This window comes from Arvicanthis niloticus, chromosome 1 (assembly GCF_011762505.2).
Source record: "Arvicanthis niloticus isolate mArvNil1 chromosome 1, mArvNil1.pat.X, whole genome shotgun sequence".
Taxonomy (NCBI): domain Eukaryota; kingdom Metazoa; phylum Chordata; class Mammalia; order Rodentia; family Muridae; genus Arvicanthis; species Arvicanthis niloticus.
Window position 1 is genome coordinate 68,609,012 of NC_047658.1, and position 21,350 is coordinate 68,630,361.

General features: G+C 49.1%; 1 protein-coding gene and 1 long non-coding RNA gene across 2 annotated transcripts; one reads left to right on the forward strand and one right to left on the reverse strand.

The window, feature by feature from the left end:
• Nucleotides 1–49: 49 nt before the first annotated feature.
• Nucleotides 50–21,285, reverse strand: Mogat2 (monoacylglycerol O-acyltransferase 2). Its single transcript, XM_034514771.2, has 6 exons — nt 21,126–21,285; nt 14,313–14,491; nt 5,507–5,711; nt 5,009–5,183; nt 3,344–3,543; nt 50–926 (listed from the first exon to the last, which is right to left on the reverse strand). The coding sequence occupies exons 1-6, from the start codon at nt 21,214–21,216 to the stop codon at nt 772–774; spliced, it is 1,005 nt and encodes a 334-aa protein (XP_034370662.1). The 5' UTR covers nt 21,217–21,285; the 3' UTR covers nt 50–771.
• On the forward strand, nt 5,072–7,068 carry LOC143443130 (uncharacterized). The gene is made up of 3 exons (XR_013111884.1): nt 5,072–5,199; nt 6,330–6,477; nt 6,558–7,068. It is a non-coding gene; the product is annotated as an uncharacterized LOC143443130 (long non-coding RNA).
• Nucleotides 21,286–21,350: the final 65 nt, after the last annotated feature.

The following is a 21,350-nucleotide window of genomic DNA, read 5'->3' on the forward strand; positions in this document are numbered from 1 at the left end:
TTGGACCATGTGACAGCCCTGTTGGTTTGAAGAAAGAAAGAGAAGGGAGTTAAGACAGACTCTTCATTTATTGAAGTAACATGTACAGTGCTGCCCTTTGTGCCAAGACAGAGGCTGGAGTTCACTGGAAAGCACGAGTAAGAGACTCCCTGGTGGAGCCTCTGTGATGTAAGCAGTGTGGCTCCCAGGTCATTAAAGCTGGGGAAACTGAAGCTCAGGACATGGGAAGGAGACCTACCCTCCATCATAGTCAGTGACCTCTGTCCTCCTTAACTGCTTTCTGGGCTCCTTTGGTATCCATGTCATAGCTCAGAGGACCCAGAATCTGGAAGAAACATAGTGTGGGTGCCAGAGCAGACTTGGCTTCCCCTCTCTAGCTCAGAGGGGAAGAAGAGGCATCCAGGGAGCATGTACAGGGATGCCTGGGGTACTGGCTTCTCTTGCACTGTCCTTCAAGGGTAGATAAAGAACAATTTTGTTCTTTCTCCCTGGTTGTCCTTTGGTCATGTTTGAATGACATTACAACTGTGGGGAGAGACCTCAGGAATTACTCTGCCTGCGTTTCTCCCCATTCTATAGATGTGCAGACAGGCCAGGGATAGGCAGACCTCAGAGCTTTGGCTGCAGGTACAAATCCCAGGGTTAGGAGCTGCCTCTTCCATCTTGGGAGCTGTGGCTGGGTTTGTAGGAGTTCCTGGTGGCTGCGGAAGTCCCTCTAATCCCAGCCCTCCTGCAGGCACTCAGATGCAGCTGACTTCTGGCTGGAGACACTTAGCAGAACTCCAGATGCTGGTCCTCGGGGACATTGAACTTCAGTTTGTGCTCTTCAAAGAGCTTGCAGAGCTCTTTGATATAGAGCTGGTGAAGCCGGTCCACCTCCTCCTCTGAGGGCTGCGGTGTCGTCTGCACTGCAATGGGCTTGCCCACTGCAAGGGACAGAGGAGGACAATGGCCCAAATGAGCACCACTGCAGTCCCAGGGGCCCTGGGAGCAGGTCACCCCAGTGTCCCACTACCACTCCCTCCTCCCCTGATTTCAGATACTCCTCCCTCTCTCCCCCTTTCCTCCCTCTCTTTCTCCCTCCTTTGCTCTGTCTCTTTCCTCCTTCCCCTCTTCCTCCCTCTCTCCTTCCCCCTTTCCTTCACCCCATGTGTGTGTATAAGTGTAAGTTCATGTGCACATATACACATGTGGAAGCATGTATACAATTGGGATTAAAAGCATGTGTCTCCACACCTGGCTTTTTTCATAAGTGCTGGGGTTTCAAACTCAGGTCCTCTTGCTTGCACTTTATCAACTGAGCTGTCTCCCCAGCCCTCAGGTACTAAATTCCAAGGTTTTAGGACAATTCACTCCCAGACTCTTAGTATACCAACAGCCAGCTTTTAATATGGGGGTACCCCTGCTCTCTACATATGTTCTCTCCCTTAATCCAGGCAGACAAAACCTGTCATCATTCCTACTTGATCAGCGATGCAATGAGGTTCAGAAAAGTTAAGTAATTGGTCGAAGTAAGCGGGTGGAAGCAGTACTTGGTTCACACATTGCCTCCAGGGTGCACGCATTACCTCTAGAATGCACACGTCACCTCCAGGGTGCACATGTCATCTCCAGAGTGCACACATCACCTCCAGGGTATGTGATTCTGAGAGTTCAAAGTGCCAGAATTGAAGGTGCCTGCACTTCTAGAATGGAAGTGGAGGAGCCACAGCCCAGGCAGCCCTCTTCCTTCACTGGCATGTGCCCTAATGTGTGACACTCCCTATTCATAGGGAGGGATCTGGAAGACTCTCAGAAAACATCTAAATCTGCCTGGCTGGGAAAGTAGTGCTCTCTCCTCCTAGAAATATCCCCAGAGGCGGCGGCAGCAGCAACAGCATCCAAATACATGAGGACATTGCCATACAACCACTGATATCCATGATATAAGGATTACCAAATCTGTGCTCAACTAACAAATGGGTGGATGGGTGGGTAGACTGATGGGTGGATGGGTGGATGGATGGGTAGACAGATGGGTGGATGAATAGATGGGTGGGTAGACATATGGGTGGATGGATAGATGGGTGGGTAGACAGATGGGTGGATGGATAGATGGATGGGTAGACAGATGGGTGGATGGATAGATGGATGGGTAGACAGATGGGTGGATGGATAGATGGGTGGGTAGACAGATAGGTGGATGGATAGATGGATGGGTAGACAGATGGGTGGATGGATAGATGGATGGGTAGACAGATGGGTGGATGGATAGATGGATGGGTAGACAGATGGGTGGATGGATAGATGGGTGGATGAGTAGAGTTGAAATAAATGGAGTTCTCTCTACAAACGTTGTCAGAATGAGAATCCAAGAAGAAAACAGAAGAGGTGTACACATAACTGAAAAATTGCGTTAGTCTATATACCAAAGCTGTTAATTTCTTACAGTAAGAGCCCCCAGAGTCTAATTCAAAGCCTATTGATTATTAGTTGGCACACACATTTAAAAATCTTTCCTTTTTGTACCTCTATGTGTTCATGTGCATGTGTGAGCATACGCGAAGCCCAGAGGTGAACACTGAGTATTTTTCTTAATCATGCTTCATCTTATTTTTTGAGACAAAGTCTCTCACCAAACATGGAGCTTGCTCACTGGTAGACTGCTAGCCATCAAGCCCTAGAGATTCTATTTTAGTCCCTTCAGCCTAGGATTACAGATGCCCACCATCATGCCTTGTGTCCAGCTTTCTTTGGGCACTGGGGGCAGGGCATCAAATTCACCCTTGCTCAGCAAGCACTTTATTGGTTGAGTCATCTCCCCAGCTCCAGATCACAATTAAACCATCCTTCTCTGACCCAACAAAAGGTCAGATAGATTCCTGTTACAACTTCAGTTCTGTCCCTCAAAGGCAATGTGAGCTTTTGGAAGTTATTTTACTTCTTTGAGCCTCACTTTACACCAATGAAATGGGGATAATAGTCCCTTAAAAGTTGCTAGGACAAACCAAGCTTCCATGTGGTAAATGACGAGTGTAATATCTGACACATGACAGATCGCCTGCTCTCTCTTCTTGAGAATGAATTCCCAGCCATCAGTATCTCTCTTTAAGAATAAGTACTCAGCCATTAGAATCTCTCTTTGAGGATAAGTACTGAACCAGCAGTACCTCTGTGTCTATTTAGCTCTTATCCCAGACTGCTTTCCACATAAGTCAGTTACCTGTGTGGGTGTGTGCATCCCTGTCTAGACTGTGAGCTCCACCAGGATGGGAGCATCTCTTGCCCATCCTCCAGTCCCCTTGTAGCACCTATCTCAGGCTCTGTCCCTGACCCTGCCTTCCCAGTCTGGATCTTAGCTTACCTATTGTGGTGATGGGCTGGCGGAAAGGCATGAGGCCAAAGCTGTACTGGAAGACACCTCTGCCATGGAAGACAGGGAGGGAGATGCTCATGACCTTCTGTAGCCGGTTCTGGATCCAGCGCAGCCAGGTACCAGGGCTGTTCTCAACTTGGTTGAACAGGTTGTTCTCCCCAAAGGAGAAGACTGGCACAAGGGCTGCCCTAGAGGGACACAGGGGAGGACATTTGGAAGAACCCAGAAAGGCATGGATGGAAAGCAGAGACTCAGCAACTAGAAACTAAGGCAGACCTTCCTTGACCCCTCTCTGACTTTCATAGGTCCTTTTCAGGCTCCCAGTCTCTCTTGTGGCTACCATGACTGGCAGATCAGAATGTTCTAGAACATTTTTACTTCTTACCTAGAAAAATCTCCTTCTTGTGCCACCTGGCTCAACTTCCTCAGATACCTCTTCCCATGCTGGGAGAACAGCTCTGCAGTAAGGTCCCAACCTCATTCTTCCAGATTCCCAAAGATCTGAGAGTTCACACCAGCGGTAGAGAACATGTCCCTTCTCACCTAGCTCCACCAATTCCCCCAGGCTCCTTTAGGAAAGGTATTTAGAAACTTGGCTGTGAGATACCTTGTATGGCCTGAGTATCTCCTCACCAAAATAGAAGCTACAGTCATCCTTGCTGTCTCCCCAACACAATACAAACCTATAATGTGTTGAAGTATTTAAAATTGGCCGCTGGTCAAACCGACTATATAAGGTGCAGGGGCTCTACCTAGCTCAGCCACCATGTTCTGTGGCCAGAGGCCACGTGCGCACCACAGCTAGAAATGGCCAGCCAGAAACACCAGCCCTGCCACCCATGAGACGCCAGCATGGGAGATGGGCTGGGCATTGCCCAGACCATCCTGCCATCCATGCGGGCCCAGTAAGAAAATGAGACTCTAATGCTTAGAGATTAATCAAAGGCTTTATATGTTTGGTAATGCTCAATAACAATATGCCCATACAAAGAGAGTTGTTTCTTGTTGGGAGCCGACTTTTAGCAGAAAGCAGCTATCAGCTTTGCAGCCATCTCAAGCCATATACCCTGACATGAGACTTGGTTTTCAACAGCCTACAACAGCTGAGCACACTCTGATAAATATCTTGTTTATCCCACATATCTTGTTTTGCTGTTTAGTGCCCACAGCTGCAAGGCGCACGTGCTATCCACACCATACAGGCCTGTAAGGCGCACTCGGTATCGACGCCTACACCTACAAGGCACGTGGCAAAAGTGTATAAATACCCCGGACTTCCCTTCAAAGAGAGAGACAATAAAAGAGACAATAAGAGAGACAATGAGAGAGACAATAAAGGAGACTTGATCAGAACCTCTGTCTTGTCTCCATTCTTCGAGTCTCTTGCTAGACCCTGTTGTCTGATCTGCTCAGACCAGAGCACAGTAACTCCAAAGTGTGGGTCAGTGCGGGTCTCGACAGTCTCTCAATTAGCTAACCTAAATAAAAGTTGTTATCCGCGACTGCTCTCCATACCTGCATGGCTCTCCATCACTCCTACATCTCTGCTCTCCCCAGCTCCTCCTCTTCCTTTTCCTCTTCCTCTCTTTACTCCTCCCACCTTAGCTCCTCCTACAACAATGTACCTACAGTGTTGTCCCCTGAGTTCCATACCCATGTATCAGGGCAAGCCTGATGAAGCCCTTTCGATTCTTCAGCAGCAGCCTGTAGGCTCCAGGCCTGGCGTCCAGTGCCTCCTGTGCGCCCCCAACGATGATGGCTAGCAAGTTCCCGCTGCCCTTCCTGCTCAGAATGTAATCAGCACTCACCTTTTCTGATGAGACCAGCCCTGGGGAGAGAGCAAGGTGGGTCAGATACTGGGTAAAGGAGGCGGGACTTTCTTGGAGGCAGTCCAAGAAAGGCCATCACAATGTCCACAGAAGCCATGATTCCCCCAAACATGCACCACCTGGGGTCTTTGCATTCTCCTCTTTCTCCCACCCCCTGATGGGCTTTCCCAGAACAGCAATGTAGGATGTTCTTTGGGTCTAGCCTCTGCTGTTACTGAACAAGTACTTGAAAGAAACACAGAGCTGTTGACAGCACTCTCTCAGATCCCCATACACACCCAGCTTCTTCCTGAGCTACCTGGGGCTGGGTAAAGAGACTCACCCCCAGACATGATGTAATCTCGGAAGAAAGGGGCCCGGAACCACAGAGTCAGCATCATCAGGTGGGAACGGATGCCTGGGAAAAGCGAGGTAAAGCCTGTGCTTTCAGTGCATAGGTTAAGAAAGGCTCCAGCTGCCAGGACTCCATGGGGGTGGAAGCCTGCGATGTAGTTCCGAGAAGGGTCCAGTTCAGCTGTCTTGACCAACTGTAAGAGACAGCACACTGGTGATGAACAGCAGGTCCTGGCTCTGCTACGGGCTTGTGTCAGTCTGGGACTCTGAAGCTCAGGACGTTCATAATCCTCGGTATAGTGGATGCTTCCACAGAGATAGGTGCTGTGTGGGCAGTGGGTAATATGGGTGCCCACAAACTGGGTGCTGGCTTTGGGCAAATTGTTCACCCGATGCCTTTGTATGAAGTTGGGACATTTGGCCCTGTCCCAGGAAGGCCCTGTCCTTTCTTCTGAGAGGCTCCGGCAGAAAGAGACTGGAATTCCTGGTGACTGGCAAGAGCTGTGATGGTTTGAATGGAATAGCTCGTATAGGCTTATACATTTGAATGCTTGGTCCATAGTTAGTGGAACTGTTTGGGAGGATTAAGAGGCATGGCCTTGTTGAAGAAGCGTGTCACTGGAAGCGGGCTTTGAGATTTTAAAAGCCCACTTCAGGCCCAGTCTGGCTTTCTCTCTGCCTCCAATTTGTGGATAAGCTCTCAGCTATTGCTCAAGCACCAGACCTGCCTGCATGCCTCCATGCTTCCTGTTATGATGACCACAGACTGTCTGAAACTGAGCAAGCCCCTAGTCAAATATTTCCTTTTATAGGTTGCCTTGGCCATGGTGTGTCTTCATAGCAAGAGAAAGAAGTCCCAGATGCCAGGAAAGCAAGAGGCTCCCAGGACCCAACAGGGGATGACACTAGCTGAAATACCCATCAAAGGGGAGAGAGAACCCATAGAGACCATATCCAGAGGTTAGGCATGGCCCCCAGTTAAGGGATGAGGCCACCCACCCATCTCAAAAATATTAACCCAGAATTGTTCGTGTCTAAAGGAAAAGCAGGGACAAAGAGGAGCAGAGACTGAAGGAAAGGCCATCCAGAGACTGCCCCACCTGGGGATCCATTTCATCTGCAGCCACCAAACCCAGACACTATTGCTGACGCCAAGAAGTGCTTGCTGACAGGAGCCTGGTATGACTGTCCACCGAGAGGTTGTACCAGAGCCTGACCAATACAGATGCAGGTGCTTGCAGCCAACCATCCATCCATTGGACTGAGCACAGGGACCCAAGTGGAGGAGTTAGGGGAAGGACTGAAGGAGCTGAAAGGGTTTGCAATCCCATAGGAAGAACAACAATATCAACCAACCAGACCCCCCAGAGCTCCCAGGGACTAAACCACCAACCAAGGAGTACACATGGATGGACCCTTGGCTCCAGCTGCATATGTAGCAGAGGATTGCTTTATCTGGCATCAATGGGAGGGAAGGCCCTTGGTCTTGTGGAGGCTTGATGACCCAGCATAGGAGAATGCTAGGGTGGTAAGGTGGGAGTGGGTGAGCTCTCTCACGGGGGGGGGGCGGTAAGGGGGTAGGGGAAAGGGTGGGATAGGGGATAGCACTTGAAATGTAAATAAATAAAATAACCAATAGAATTTTTTTTTTAAAAAAGTGAAGGCTATGAGGGCCACATGGGGCCCGCTACCATGCAGGCATCACCCTATCTTAACCTTACTCAAAAGATTAAAAAAAAAGTACAGAGAGGAAAACAATAGAGACCCTGTCACAAAATAGGGTAAAGGCAAGGACTGACTCCTTAGGTTGTTCTCTGATTTCCATTGGTAGGCCATGACAGGCACAGACACATAGATACACAGGCACGTGTACATGCACACACACACACACACACACACACACACACATACACACACAAAGTGGAGATAAGTGGAGAGCAAGGAACAGGACAGTGTATGCAGGACATAGCCACTGAGCATGGCTGCACCAAACACCAATGGTCAAAGATGCTCCCAGGATGGGACCTGGGATGAGGGATATGTCCTAGAATGAATGGGGTAGTAGTGACTGCTGTGCGTGTAAGCTAGAGGACAATCTCAGGTGTCATCTTCTGAAATGTCACCACCTTCCTTTGAGACACTGTCTCTCATTTGGCCAACATTCATGATTTAGGATAGACTATCTAGCCAGTAAACCATGGGGATCCTCCCTGTCTCTGCCACCGCAGTGATAGGATTACAGGTGACCACTACACCTGGCATTTTTACATTAGTACTGGGCATCAAGTTCAAGTCTTCAGGCTTGTAAGGCAAGTCCTTTACTGCCCGAGCCTTTCCCCATCCCTAGAATAGTCTTTTTAGATCTGCTTTTCTGTCCTCCTGAATTTTGAATAAGAACACATTACTACTTTAAATAAATAAATGAACAAATGAACAATTGTCCCCTTGACCTTGAAGCATCTGCGTAGAGAAAAGTATCTTGGTGAGCATGGGAACCCTGTGAACTGACATTTATATGTATTGACATGTACACATGGAAGTGTGTGCCCTGGAGGGTCACCAAGGTCCCACTGAGTGCTGGTCTGAGCCTTCTCACCAGTGGTTCCTACTGGTATCTTCTCTGCTAACCAGCTACTGTTTCCTGTGAAGCCTGGAGGCTGTGTTTCCTATGCATTGTATCTCCACAACACAATGGGACAGAGGAGATGCCTCAGGAAACTGAGTCAAAGAAGGAAGGAAGCCAGTGGAAGAGGCATCCCCAACCCCAATCCTGTGATACATCACCTGGATGCCACCGCATAAGACAGCACCCTAAGCTAGGAGTCTAGAAGCTTATCTCAGGATTGTGCTAGACGCTGGCTCCTCCGTGCCTCAGTTGTTAACAGGAAGTGGTAATACTTCCCTGACAGACTTGTTACAGGTTCCCAGGAGGCAAAGGAAGAAGAGGGGCGTTGGTGAAGTCCACTGGTCTCTCTGCAGCCCCCTCAGTTCTGCTAGAGTAGGGAAGGGTGGCTAAGCAAAGTGGTAGGTGTCTGGAGAAATCCAGGCTGGGCCTAGCACTAAGCAGTGGGATGGAGAGGAGGCATCATCCAGGTAGCTAGACTCTGGAGCGCCTCATTTTTTATTGGTATCACCTGTAGACCGTAAGAGCCAATCTTTGAAAGTCTGTGGTTGAGTCAAGTGCACTTGGAAATAGCTATGCAGTCTCACCGCTGACTCCAGAGCACACTCCCAGCTCCAGGAGGGAGACCACGTCACTGTGACTCAGTCCTTTCTTGGCAGCCCTGTTCTCCATCTCTCTGAGTTTGCCTGTCCTGGACAGTGTCTACCAGAAGCCACACACGTAAGACCTTTGTAACTGGATGCTTGGACTTACTGGCATGTGTCCAAGGTCTCTAGGTCTCTTTCATGCCATGTTGCACTCCATTTTTCTGAGCAAATAATATTCCATTGTATGGACAGACTGTTATTTTGTTTATCGGCTGATAAGCACTTGAGTAATTTCTACTCTTTGGCTGTTATGAACACCATGGCCCTGAATATGTATGAACATGTTTTCAGTTCTGAAGGGAAATCCTAAAATATTACTTTTAATCATAAGGCCCTCCTCCAAGCCTACACAGAAGACCCCAATATCGTAGAGTGTTCTATCACACCAGTTTAGTCCAGTCTTTCCACGTGTGCCCTGTGCCTTCTCAAACCCTTCTGTGGCTCACATGCTTCAGGATCCACTGTGCTCTTGGCTGGTTTGGGACACACAAAGCACCTGTACAGCTAGCTTGTAACACTTACCTGGGCCCTAAGGGCTGGCTGCAGTGTGATAGCCCATTGCACAAGTGAGCAAACGGAATGCAGAGGTGATAAGAGAATTGCCCAGAACCACAGAGGTCACTTGGATCTGAGACCTGCCATCTCCTGCAGAGAGCACAGGAGGGAGCCAGAAAGTCTTTGCTTCAGGGCACAGAGCACTCAGGACTAGCTTTGGAACTTTCTAGTCAACTTTGCAAAACCCAGGAGTCCAGGTTACCTCCCCCGGGCTTCTGCATCAGCAGCCTATTCAAGAACTCCAGGGCAAATGGACCCAATATTTTCTTTTTTTTTTTTTTTTTTTTTTTTTTTTTTTTTTTTTTTTTTTTTTATTTTGGTTTTTCGAGACAGGGTTTCTCTGTGTAGCCCTGGCTGTCCTGGAACTCACTCTGTAGACCAGGCTGGCCTCGAACTCAGAAATCCGCCTGCCTCTGCCTCCCAAGTGCTGGGATTAAAGGCGAGCGCCACCACCGCCCGGCGACCGCTATTTTCATACAGGGAAAGTGCTTCATGACCTACTTGTGCACCTAGATTACTCAGCAGGAAAACAGGGTTCGGTTCAGTAGATCTGGTGCTGGGCTTGAGTGTGAGTGCCTATCCCTTGTGTGTGTGAATGTGTGCAAGTGTGCATGTATGTGTGCATGCGTGTATGGCTGGTTGGGTGGGTACGTGTGTGTATGCAGGGCCTGGAGCAACTTCCCTGTATCCTCCATCCCAGCCAGATGAATGAAGGAAAGGCTATCCTAGCTGCCCTTGCATATGGCCCTAGGTATGGGTTTGGCCTCCCAGATTCCAGTTAAATTCTCTGATCCACCTTCCTGCCAGGTCATGAAGTCATTGACTGGGGCTCACAGCCATTTACGGATATGTTCCTCATTTCTAAGCTAGCCTCCCATCACCATCTTGAAATCACCTCACAATTCTCACTGAAGGCGTATTTCTTATGGCTCATAAAATATTTTAAGTTTTACCACTGAGACTATTGACAAGACCCTGGGAGCTAGAAAGAGTGTCAAACAGTGCCCACTCTGACTTTGTGCCATTGTCCTCCATTGTCACCCCTGAGAGCAATGTTGGTATCTGTGTCCCAATGTACAGAAGAGGAAACAGATTCATGGCCTTTCTTTGGCTCACACAGCTACTGAGGGAGCAGAGCCTGGCTGAGCCCAGGCATCCAGGCTCCAAATGCGAAGCCCTCCCAGATGCTGTGTGAAAGGCAGTGGGAGTTAATGAAGTCGGGGTGTGCTCCAGTCAGGCCCCCTGCACGGGTGACCTGGGGAAATGGGATGGCAAGAGCGAAAAGAGGGGCAGATAAGGGCTCAGTCTGCAGGAGCTTGCAGGCTGTTGCAAAGATGGGTTTTATCCCAAGGAAGGGTGCACCATGGAGCAAGTGGAATGCAAAGAAAGAAAGGCTCTTGATTGGACTTAGGGTAGAGGGAAAAGGGGATGAGCCAGAGAGGGGAGTTTAGGACCCAGAACACAGGTTCTGGAGCAGTGGCCTGCACTAAGGAGAGCAAGTCTGCCATCTCCCTCAACCCTTGTCTGTCTATTGTCATTTTTGGTTGTCACAGCTCAAGACAATAGGGCTGGTACATGGTAGGTGGTTGCCAGGGTGAGAACAGTCAGAAAAAAGGGCTTATCTAATCACGGTTGTCAGTAGGAATTGAGAAAGCCTTCTGGAAGCAGGGCAGTGGTGGCGCACGCCTTTAATCCCAGCACTTGGGAGGCAGAGACAGGTGGATTTCTGAGTTCGAGGCCAGCCTGGTCTACAGAGTGAGTTCCAGGACAGCCAAGGCTATACAGAGAAACCCTGTCTTCAAAAACAAACAAAAACAAACAAACAAACAAACAAAAAACAAAGAGAGAGAGAGAGAGAGAGAGAGAGAGAGAGAGAGAGAGAGAGAGAGAAAGCCTGCTGGGAGGGACAGGAGTGGGGTGAGAGGTGGTCCTCACCCCTCCAAGCTGACTCAGACAATGCGCCCAGCATTTCCTGACCCCAGGTCAGGGTCCTGGCCACAGAACCTGGTCCCTCCCAAGGTCTTGGCCTATGTAGACAGTGTTTATTCTGGGTGATGAAATCTCCATGGGGACACCCAGCTCCTGGGCCCACCTTTCACATGTGTTGACGACAGCTACCTGTCCATGAACTGCCTGACGCCCCGATAGCTCTTAGGGAATCAGGAAAGCTGCAATGTTCTGATTTTGTTTGATATTTCCACCCCTGGAAATTAGTTTGTAAAATCATAGTAACAAATAATCAAGACGTAAAAGTCTTCAGAAAGTCATCAGAAGACCACTGCACTGGAGGGGGAGTGCAGAGGCGGGGGGGGGGGGGGGGGGGGAGGTGGGGTGCAGCAGAGTTGGAAAGAAAAGTGCCTGGAAGGGAGAGAGGGTATCCTGTGAGGAGGAGGTCGGTGGAAAAGAAAGTCTGCAAGCTCCAGCCCACTCCTGGTCACTCCAATCCTAGGCCAGCCACATCCCAAGAGACCAGCATTTCTCCCTCTGCTGGCCATTCACTGGTATCGCCTGCCCCTGGCGGGAGCTTGCACACAAAGCCTGGGATAGGCAAAAAAACAACACTGATTTTTGCAAATCAGGCAGAGAGTCCCCTGGCTGAGGAAGGATCAGCAAGATGGTGGACATCCTCGTTGTTATCACTTCTGTTAGCCCTGCTGCTGGAAAACCAAGTGGGCAAAGGCAGACGCACTCTAGAGCCCTGGGCTACCCAGATCTGGGTAGGCCTCTAGGAAGCTCCACTGACCCGAGTCACCTCTTCTGCCACTACTCAGGCTAGCTTTTGCTTTGGTCACACTGAAGGGCCAGATCCGGCTCAGGAGGCCTCTGACAGAAAAGGCTTTTGTTTCTAGTGAGCTCAGGACTATAGCTCACAAAAAGAAAGTGAAGACAGAGCCAGAATCTGCAAAACTCAGCAGAGCCCAGAACTAACCAGGCTTCCTTTGATGCCTCTTATACCTCCCCAGAGCACAGGTTGTACACCATCCTGGAGAACCCTGACCTCCCCAACACAGGGCCCAGAGAGAGGTGAGGCAGGGAAGGAGGTTCAGAGTCACAGAGTTCAGAGGTCCTGGAGTGAGGACTTGGGACTCTGCCCAAGACATCTTGGGTCTCAACAAGTCGTGCTGTGCTGTGCTGTGCTGTGCTGTGCTGTGCCTGTTGTGGAGATCCTGGGAGGGGCCCCTTAAGAATAAAGAAATCTGAGGAATGGAAGTGAATGTCATGCATCTAAGTCCCCCAAGCTAGTCTAGGCTCCCTCACGCTGGACACTAAAATGTTCAATGCCATTGATTGACAGTCTCTGCTAGTCCCTCCCTGTTCCCTGCCAGCCCCTTTCCTTGGAGGCCCTGCTCACTGGAAAGCTATGGGCCTCTGCATTACCACTGTCACTCAACCTTTGTCAAGCCTTATGGGGCCCCAGGACTCTCAAAAAGGCACAGCGTAGGATCCTTTACTGGAGTCCCCATGATGCAAGCAAATTGCTTAACATCTGTGAGCCTGTCGGTCCCATTGCTCCCCTTTTGGTAGCAGGGAACTTGAGTCCCTGAAGAAAGACGTGGGGAGGAAGAAGTCAGGCTGGGGTGAAGGTCAGAGTGTCCAGTTCCAAGCAGTGTCCTACTGACTCAGTGACATGGTGTGAGACCAGCTATTAGTAAGATTCTCCAAGGGCTTTGTCTGCACAGTCTGTAGAATACACACTGTCTGGACGGTACATGGCATCATCTTTATCTTGTTTGTTTTTGAAGACATGGCTGTCCTGGAACTCACTCTGTAGACTCAAATTCAGAACTCAAAGATCTATCTGCCTCTGCCTCTGCCTCCTGAGTGCTGGGATTAAAGGCATGTGCCACCACCTCATGGCTTCTTTTTCATTTTTTAATGATTTATTTATTTTATGCACATCCGTGTTTTGCCTGCCTGTATGTCTGTGTGAGGGTACCAGATTCAAATTGGAGTGACAGACAGTTGTAAGCTGCCATGTGGGTTCTAAGAATTATACCTGGGTTCTCAGGAAGAGCCATTGCTCTTAACCACTGAGCCATCTTTCCAACCCCTGTTTGTTTTTGAGACAGGGTCTCTCTTCATAGCCTTGGCTGTCCTGAAACTCACTATATAGACCAGGCTGGCCTCGAACTCACAGAGCTCTTCCTGCCTCTGCCTTCCATTGCTGGAATTAAAAGTGTGTCCCACCATGTTCAGCTATCTCTATCTTAAATATGACCAAAACAGTAGCTTAGAGCATGGGCAACCGGCTCAGGTCACACTGCCGATACATGGCAGGATCGTGAATGTCCAGCTCCACAAGCCATGCTCTAGCTGCCCACGCCTGGCCTGCATCCCGACTCCATCTCATCCCCTCAGTAAGCCAGCACTGCCTGTGGTTCTTGGGTTCAGTCCCATTGAAGGAACCCGAGTCTGCTCCACTCAGGACCAACCTTCAAGTCTAAGGCCACGTGTTCACGATGACCTAAAAGTGTCACGAACCAGAGATGCCAGATTTGAGGACACTCATGGTAGGAGATGTCTCATTGCTTGTTGACCCTTAGGGACACTGAGGCCAGCATGGGCTAAGCCTTGCCTAAGGATGTTCAGCCTGCCAATGGTAAGGACTGACTCTGAGGCAGTCCTATATCAGTGCAGAAACATTAAGCCTAGTAAGAGAGTTTGCTGTGTGAGCAGGACCACAACCTTGAGTCCCCCTATCTGTTTAATGTAATGTGGGGTCAGATGATCTCTTAAGACCAAAACCAGGACTGCTGATAGCTTTGCTCCTATAAGACACACATATCCCCTCAAACCACATTTATTCATCAGGGACCATATTGGTTCCACAACCAGAGAGAAGCTATGCTTTCCCATAGGCCTCCCCCAAGCCCCTGCTTCCTAGCCAGCCTTCTGCTTCTCAGACCTCCTGGCCCCACAGAAATGAGTGGCTCAGGAGCCCTTTGACCCCCCCAAAGCCTGGTACTCACAGAGACAGGGAAATAATCCTTCATGTACTTCCATATGGCCAAGCGTCTGAAGAACTGGATGGGCCGGCCTCCCTGTCGCGGCTTGTCCCAGTCCAGGTACCACCAGGTGGCATATAGGACAGGGAGGAGCCAGAACCTCGTGAATAGGAGGCCTATGAAGATGGCGATACAGAGCTGAGCTGGGAGAGAAGCAGGAGAGTTAGAGCTGCAACCAAAGCAGGTAAAACCCCAACTTAGCTCTTCCATGACTGCGCCCCCGCGTCTGCAGCGCCCTCTCCCCTCGTGCCTGCAGCGCCCCTGCACTATCTGGCACACACCACTGAGAGAAGACCGACTTCCATGCCTTAGACACCAGGAGGAGCCACAAGGCCTGGGGCCCAGTCTAAAGTCGTTCCCCCGACCCCTTACTCCCCACTACACCAGATGTGCACCAGAGGTTGTGAGGTGGGGCTTGACCAATTTGAACGCTAAAGATTTAGAAGTCAGGGGATAATATAGATTCAGGCCACAAATACTCTTTCTGCAAGGGGCATCTAAAAGGTACCAATTGCTGGTGGACCAGCCATGAGCAACCAATAAAAAGTTGTCCCTGAGAAGCTATATTTCCAGTATTGTGTATGAGGTACTTTATATTTTGTTATAAAGGTTTGTTGGGTTTTGTTTTTGCATTTGTATGAGGTAGGTGTGCATGTGTGTTTTCACATGTGTGTGGGGTGTGCATCATGTATGTGTCTATGTGGTGGGTCTGTGTGCTGATATGTATGTAGGGCATGCATGTGTGTGTGTTCATATGTGTGTAGGACATGCATGTATGTGTGTGTTCATATGTGGTGGGCGTGCATGTGTGTATGTGTTCATATGTGGTAAGTGTGCATGTGTATGTTCATATGTGTGGGGGTGTGCATGTGTTCATATGTGGTAGGTTTACATGTGTGTGTGTTCACATGTGTGTGTGGTGTGCATTGTGTGTTCACATGTGTATGGGGTGTACATGTGTGTGTTCATATGTGGTGGGTATACCTGTATGTGTGTGTTCATGTGTGTTGGGTGTTCATGTGTATGTGTTCACATGTGTGTGTGGAGTGCATGTGTGTTCATATGTGGTGGGGGTACATGTGTGTGGTGTGCATGTGTGTGTGTTCACATGTGGGGGGGTATGCATACATATGACATCAGGAATCTTCATCAATTGCTCATCACTTTATCCCTTCATTTCTCACCTTATTCTCACTTGAATCCAGAGTCTACCAGTAGTCCATGCTAGTTTAGCTACCGTGGTCCAGTGTCCCCCATCTCTGCCTTCTAAGTACTGGAATTACTGGTGGGCTGCCATGCCAACCTAGCATTTACATAAGGTCTGGGGATTCGAACTCTGGTCCTCACACTTGCATTGAGTTGTCTCCCCAGCCCTGTTTCAATGTTTTTGGTTCTAGTAAAATGTACTGAGCATACAGTGTATCACCTTGCCATTGTGAGTGTGCAGTACAATTAAGTACATTCTTTATTCAGCCATTGACGTCATCTATCCCCAGAACACTTTATCTTCCCTAACAGAAACACCATACCCAGGAGACAGCGCCCCACCCCCTCCCTATCCAGGGGAGGCACCCACCCATGCTCACAATAACTCTAACTACTCCAGGCACACTACAGCTTGGGGTCATAGGAATCCCCCCTTCCATTAATGTCCCATTGTGTGTATCTAACACATTTTGCTTCTCCATTAGTAGATACTTAGATTGAATCCATGCTTGTTATTTATTTTTAAATGTTATTAAATTATTTACAAATAAAAACGGGGACGGGGGGGGGGGGGATTCATACACAAACCCAGACAAATGATATCTGAAAAAAACTGAAAGAAAAGACAGCTACACTCAGCACTTCGAGGGCCAGCCTGTCCCTCCAGATATCTGCCCTCTTCCTGGACCCATCTAAGGCATGAATGATGGAGAGACAGGACCAGCAGTGGCTTATGGCTTCGTTACTTTCTGTTTGTAGAGGGCTTAGAACCAAGTGCCAGTGTGAGTAGGAACAGAGGCTGGCACAGATGTCCCTGCACTCAGAGGGGACAGAAAGCTCCTCCAAGCAGGAGACAAGGAGGGAGGGAGGTTGACTTAGACTTTATTTATTTATGATTTTCATTAAAAATGTTTGCACTGGAAATAGGCAGCAGCTGCTGTGATGTGCACCTGTAATCAAGGATAAGGCAGGAAGATTGCAAATTCAGACCAAACCTCACTTACATAGAGAAACCCTTATTACAAAAAATTTTCTCTCTCCCTTCTCCTCTCTGCCCCCCCCCGTGTGTGTATGCATATATATACACGAATGCTTGTGTGAGTGTGCAGTTTCCATGTGAGCATGTGCATGCTGAGTCCTGAGGTCAGAGGTCATGTGTCTATCACCCTCCACATTTTCCCCCTCTGGAGCTGAGGACCTAACCCAGGTCCTTGTATTTGCTAGGCAGGTGCTTTAATTCCCTAATTCCACTGCCATAAATCCCTAACCCCTCCACCTTATTTTTTGAGACAAGAGTTTTTTTTTACTGACCCTGTGCTCACTCATTCAGCCAGGATGACTGGCAGGAAAGCCTCTGATGCTCCTGTCTTCCCAGAGCTGGAGTAACAGGAATATGCCGCCACATCCAGCTTGGTATGTGGGCACAGGGAATCAGCTCAGGTCCTTACTTACAATTGTACAGCAAGCACGTTCCCGACTGGGCCGTCTCCTTAGCCTAACTCCAATTTTTTCATGTTAAAAATAAAAAACAAACAAACAAAAACAATAAAACAGCAACAGCGCTTTCCCTTTTGGGTCAACCCAAAAGTCTCTGCAGTGGCTCCCATTAATAAGACCCTCTCTCAGGAAAAAAATGCACTGCTAAACAGTGGCTACCTGGAGGGGAGGATTGTGGGAAATCTTTTACTTAAAAGTTCAAATGATGTTTGAATGAGTTACTTTTGCAGAAAAAAAAAAAAGTTTAGGAAAAAACAGAGGGCTTTCCCCTCAACTAGAAGGATCCCACTTGGCAATCCTGACTCCGGACTAATTTCTCTGCCCTGTGAACAGCAAACCCAGATCGGTCTGCTTGGTAACTTAGGAAGGTAGCCCTTCCTTCCATCTTTCCTTCCTTTACCCAGTCTTTAAAAGCTTGCAGTTTCTTTTGTTATTGTCTTTATTTAAAAACAAACAAACAAACAAACAAAACAAAAACAATAAAAAACAGGGTCTTACTATGCAGCTCTGGCTGTTCTAAAACTCACTATGTACACCAGGCTGGGCTTGAACTCACAGAGATCCCAAGTGCTGGGATCAAAGGTCCAGGCAAGCCTAAGGCTTCTTAAACCCCTACATTTTGTTGTTTTGTTTTTGAGACAGGGTTTCTCTGTGTATAGCCTTGGCTGTCCTGAAACTCACTCTGTAGACAGGGCTGGCCTTGAACTCAGAGATCCACCCGCCTCTGCCTCCCATGTTCTGGGATCTAAGGGTTGTGTCACCAGGCCTGTCTTAAACTCCTACTTTTTAGACTCAGAAAGGATATGCACATGGCTAAGCTCACATAGCAAGCTAGCAGGGTAATATCTGGGACTCAGTGCTCGGCTCATGCCAGTCATTCATTTATTCACTCAGCAATATAAAATATAAAACAAAAACATCTAGGAACAGCATGGACCAAGACTGAGGAACCTTACTCCCCCACTAGAGAGATGTGAGAGAGAAAAGAAACAGAAGCAATAAGTAGCCCATCTGGAAAGCATTTGGCTTGGGGCCTGAGCCTTTGGTGCCTGGTCCTAATTGACTTTCCCAGCTACTTCTGTGCCATTTTGCAAAATACATCCCATATGTCCAGCTTGAACCAGCTGTTCAGATCATCCTCTGCCTTTTCTTCCTCCTTCAGATTTCCCTGCCTGGGAACCTGAGTATTGGCAGGCTTTAGACTCACATCGTATTTTTTCTTGGTGTATATGTGGTTTGTAAGCATGTATGTATGTATGTATGTTCATACATGGGCACACGTGTGTTCAGGTGCCAGTGTATCTTCCTCTATCACTCTCTGACCTTTATCTTTTTCTATCCCTCTGTGACTCTCAGGTATTGAGGCACGGTCTCTCTCTCTCTCTCTCTCTCTCTCTCTCTCTCTCTCTCTCTCTGTCTCTCTGCCTCTGATTCTCTCTCTCTTTTTTGAATCCCTGATTGGACTAGTCTAGCTGGCCAGCTTGCTCTAGGAATCTCCTGTCTCTGCTTCCTTTGTGTTGATATTATAGGCAGGCCACCAAACCCCACCTGGTGTTTTTGTGGGAATCTGTGGTGGTCTGAACGAAAATAGCTCCAATAGGCTCCTAGGGACTGGCACTGTTAGGAGGCGTGGTCTTGTTCAGAGTGGGTGTGGCCTTGTTGGAAAAAGTGTGCTGCTGTGAGTGGACTTTGAGGTCTCAGATGCTCAAGCCAGGCCTAGAGGCTCACTCTCTCTTCCTGTTGCCTCTGGATCAAGATGTAGAACTCTCAGCTCCCTCTCCAGCACCATGTCCGCCTGCACGCTGCCATGCTTCCCTCCATGATGACAATGGACTGAACCTCTGAACTGTAAGCCAGCCCCAATTAAATGTTTTTCTTTATAAGAGTTGCTGTGGTCATGGTGTCTCTTCACAGCAGTAAAACCCCAGCTAAAACAGGGTCCAAACTCTAATCCTCCGTTTGTACAGCAAGTGCTTCACTGACACAATCATGTTTCTAGCCCAAACCTCACTATTCTTTAAGACTTCCCTTAAGTGGTGGTCTGTGGACTACACCCCCACTATACTGCCTTGGCTTACCTCTCTGGTATGACACTTGTGTGTGCATGTTCACCTGTGGGTAAGTGTGTGCACCCACATGTATGCATGCGTGTAAAGGCCAGAGGACAACCCTGAGTGTCCACCTCAGGAAGGCTGTTCACCTTCTTTTGAGACAGCCTGAAGATCACCATTAGGCTAGCTACCTGGCCAGCAAGCTCTAAGGACCTTCCTGACACCGCCTCCCCAGCACTGAGAGTACAAGCATGTGTCGCCATGCCTGACATTTCTACAGAGGCTCTGGAAATCAAACTTAGACCCTCATGCTTTGGAGACGCCGAGGCCATTCCTTCTTCAGCACCAAAATCACCACCATCAGAACCATCATCATCATCACAGTATAAAAAAATGAGGCAAGAGAGTGGATATTTTAGACATTTCAGAACTTGTGACTCGAGATGCAAATTGAGAGGCACCTTAGAGATACTTAAGTAGCAGCTTAAAATCTAATCTTTTACAAATGACAACCACTCTTGGATCTCGGGCTGAAAACAAAACAAAAAAAACCCAAACAAAGCAAAAAGCCACTCAGGCTGGTCTTGGCCCTGATTTGGTGACTACTGATGGAGACTCTTGACTGCCTTTGATCTCCCCATCCCCCACACAGCAGGCACGGGGACCTTTAACACCAGTCTGGACCTTATCACTTCCCTGTTGAGTCTATTCTCCTTTGCCCTCAGGATAAGGGGTAAAGTAAAAATTCCCATTCTGGCATGAAAGAGCCCAGAATCCTTTCCTCAAATCTCTCCAGTCAGTCCTCTTCAGCTCAGGGGAGCCCTGACTTCTGTGCTCCACTCCCCAGTCTCTCTGTGTCTATGTAAGAGCAGTAAGAGCAGCCCAGGCAGGTACCACGGACCGAAAGGATGAGGTTCATCTAGTCAGACTTACTCCTGCCCTCAAGGACACTGGAGACACGATAGCCTGATGTCCATTAGCCCCTGTGAGCTTGTGGCTATGAACTACTTGACTCTGAGTCTCCAGAGCCATCCCTGGGCTTAGGCTGCCCGCCCTGTGTTTTCTATACCCATCATCTATGTTCTGTATCCACACCTCCTCCCAGGGCCCTCTGCCCATCCTCCAGCCCTTCTTCCTCTGGAAGGAGCAGTTGCCAGGCTCCTGATTCACAGCCTGGGCCTTTCAAGTATGCAGTTCCTCTGCTTGGCTGTTACCAGGGGTACTTAAAATGGTTACAGACCCTGGTATAGAGATGCAGACCCTTTTAAAGTGGGTGCTAAAGGTGGGATCCTGGAAGGCCTACTTTGCAGGAATAAACCTTGTAGATGAAACATTGTGAGGTGTGTGTGTGTGTGTGTGTGTGTGTGTGTGTGTGTAAAGCATGTACTGAGCACATGTTTTGACAACCAGCAGTATTTGAACCCAGGCAGAGTCCTGGGGTGGCAGTCCTTCCCCAGTCTAGTGCCAACAAAGGAGATAAGCTTTCCAAGTGCTCCCGGCCATTCTTCCTTCCCGGTCCACAGCGGTGCTGGAGCAGAGGCACACATCCACAGGATGGAGTGGGATACAGCCACACCTCAGAAGTCAGGTAGGTCTGCCTTTCATACAAGTTCCCAGCTTTCTGCATTTCATCTACAAAGACTCCAGAGGGTGATACTGGCATCCCCATCATGCAGCTGGTGAAGCAGAGGACGGTCCCCTCTTTTCTGGCCTCAGTTCCAGCTCTCTTTTTCTGAGAGATAAACTGGAGAGCTTTCCTCTCAGAGGCATCCCCCAGCATCGGATGCTCCCTCAGCCCTCAGCAGCTTGCAGCAAAAACCTGGAGGAAACTGTCCCAACGTCCAGGAAACGAAAGTCTGCCTAAGACTTGGGAAACCCAACATACCCACAGGAGGTTCTGACAGACCCCGGAAGAGCCCTTGAGCCTAGCAAAGCCTCTTCCTGAATCTCTCCACCAAGCATCCTGTGCTCCCGCTGAGGCTGCCCTGCCCTTCTTCCCGTGTGCCCATGGCTACCCTCTTACCCAAGGCCATGAAGGAGAAGATCCACTGAAGGACCGCGAAGGTCTGTAGCCTGCGCTCCCATGGTATCAACAGGGGGGCGAACTCCACCATGCTGAGCTGCCTCAGGAGGCTCCACACACCGGCTGTGGTCTAGGTTGAAGGGGCTGAGCCAGCGCCGCCCGGCCCCGCCCAGCCCAGCCCAACCCAGAGCCAGGGGCCTCCTGCTCCGCCCACGCCAGATCCTT

Coding starts and splice junctions, on each gene's coding strand:
- Mogat2 (XM_034514771.2), bottom strand. CDS start 21,216: ATGGTGGAGTTCGCCCCCCTGTTGATACCATGGGAGCGCAGGCTACAG. Junction 5,712..14,312: donor AGGATTATTTCCCTGTCTCT/GTGAGTACCAGG, acceptor TGTCTCTTACAG/TTGGTCAAGACAGCTGAACT. Junction 5,184..5,506: donor AGATTACATCATGTCTGGGG/GTGAGTCTCTTT, acceptor CTCTCTCCCCAG/GGCTGGTCTCATCAGAAAAG.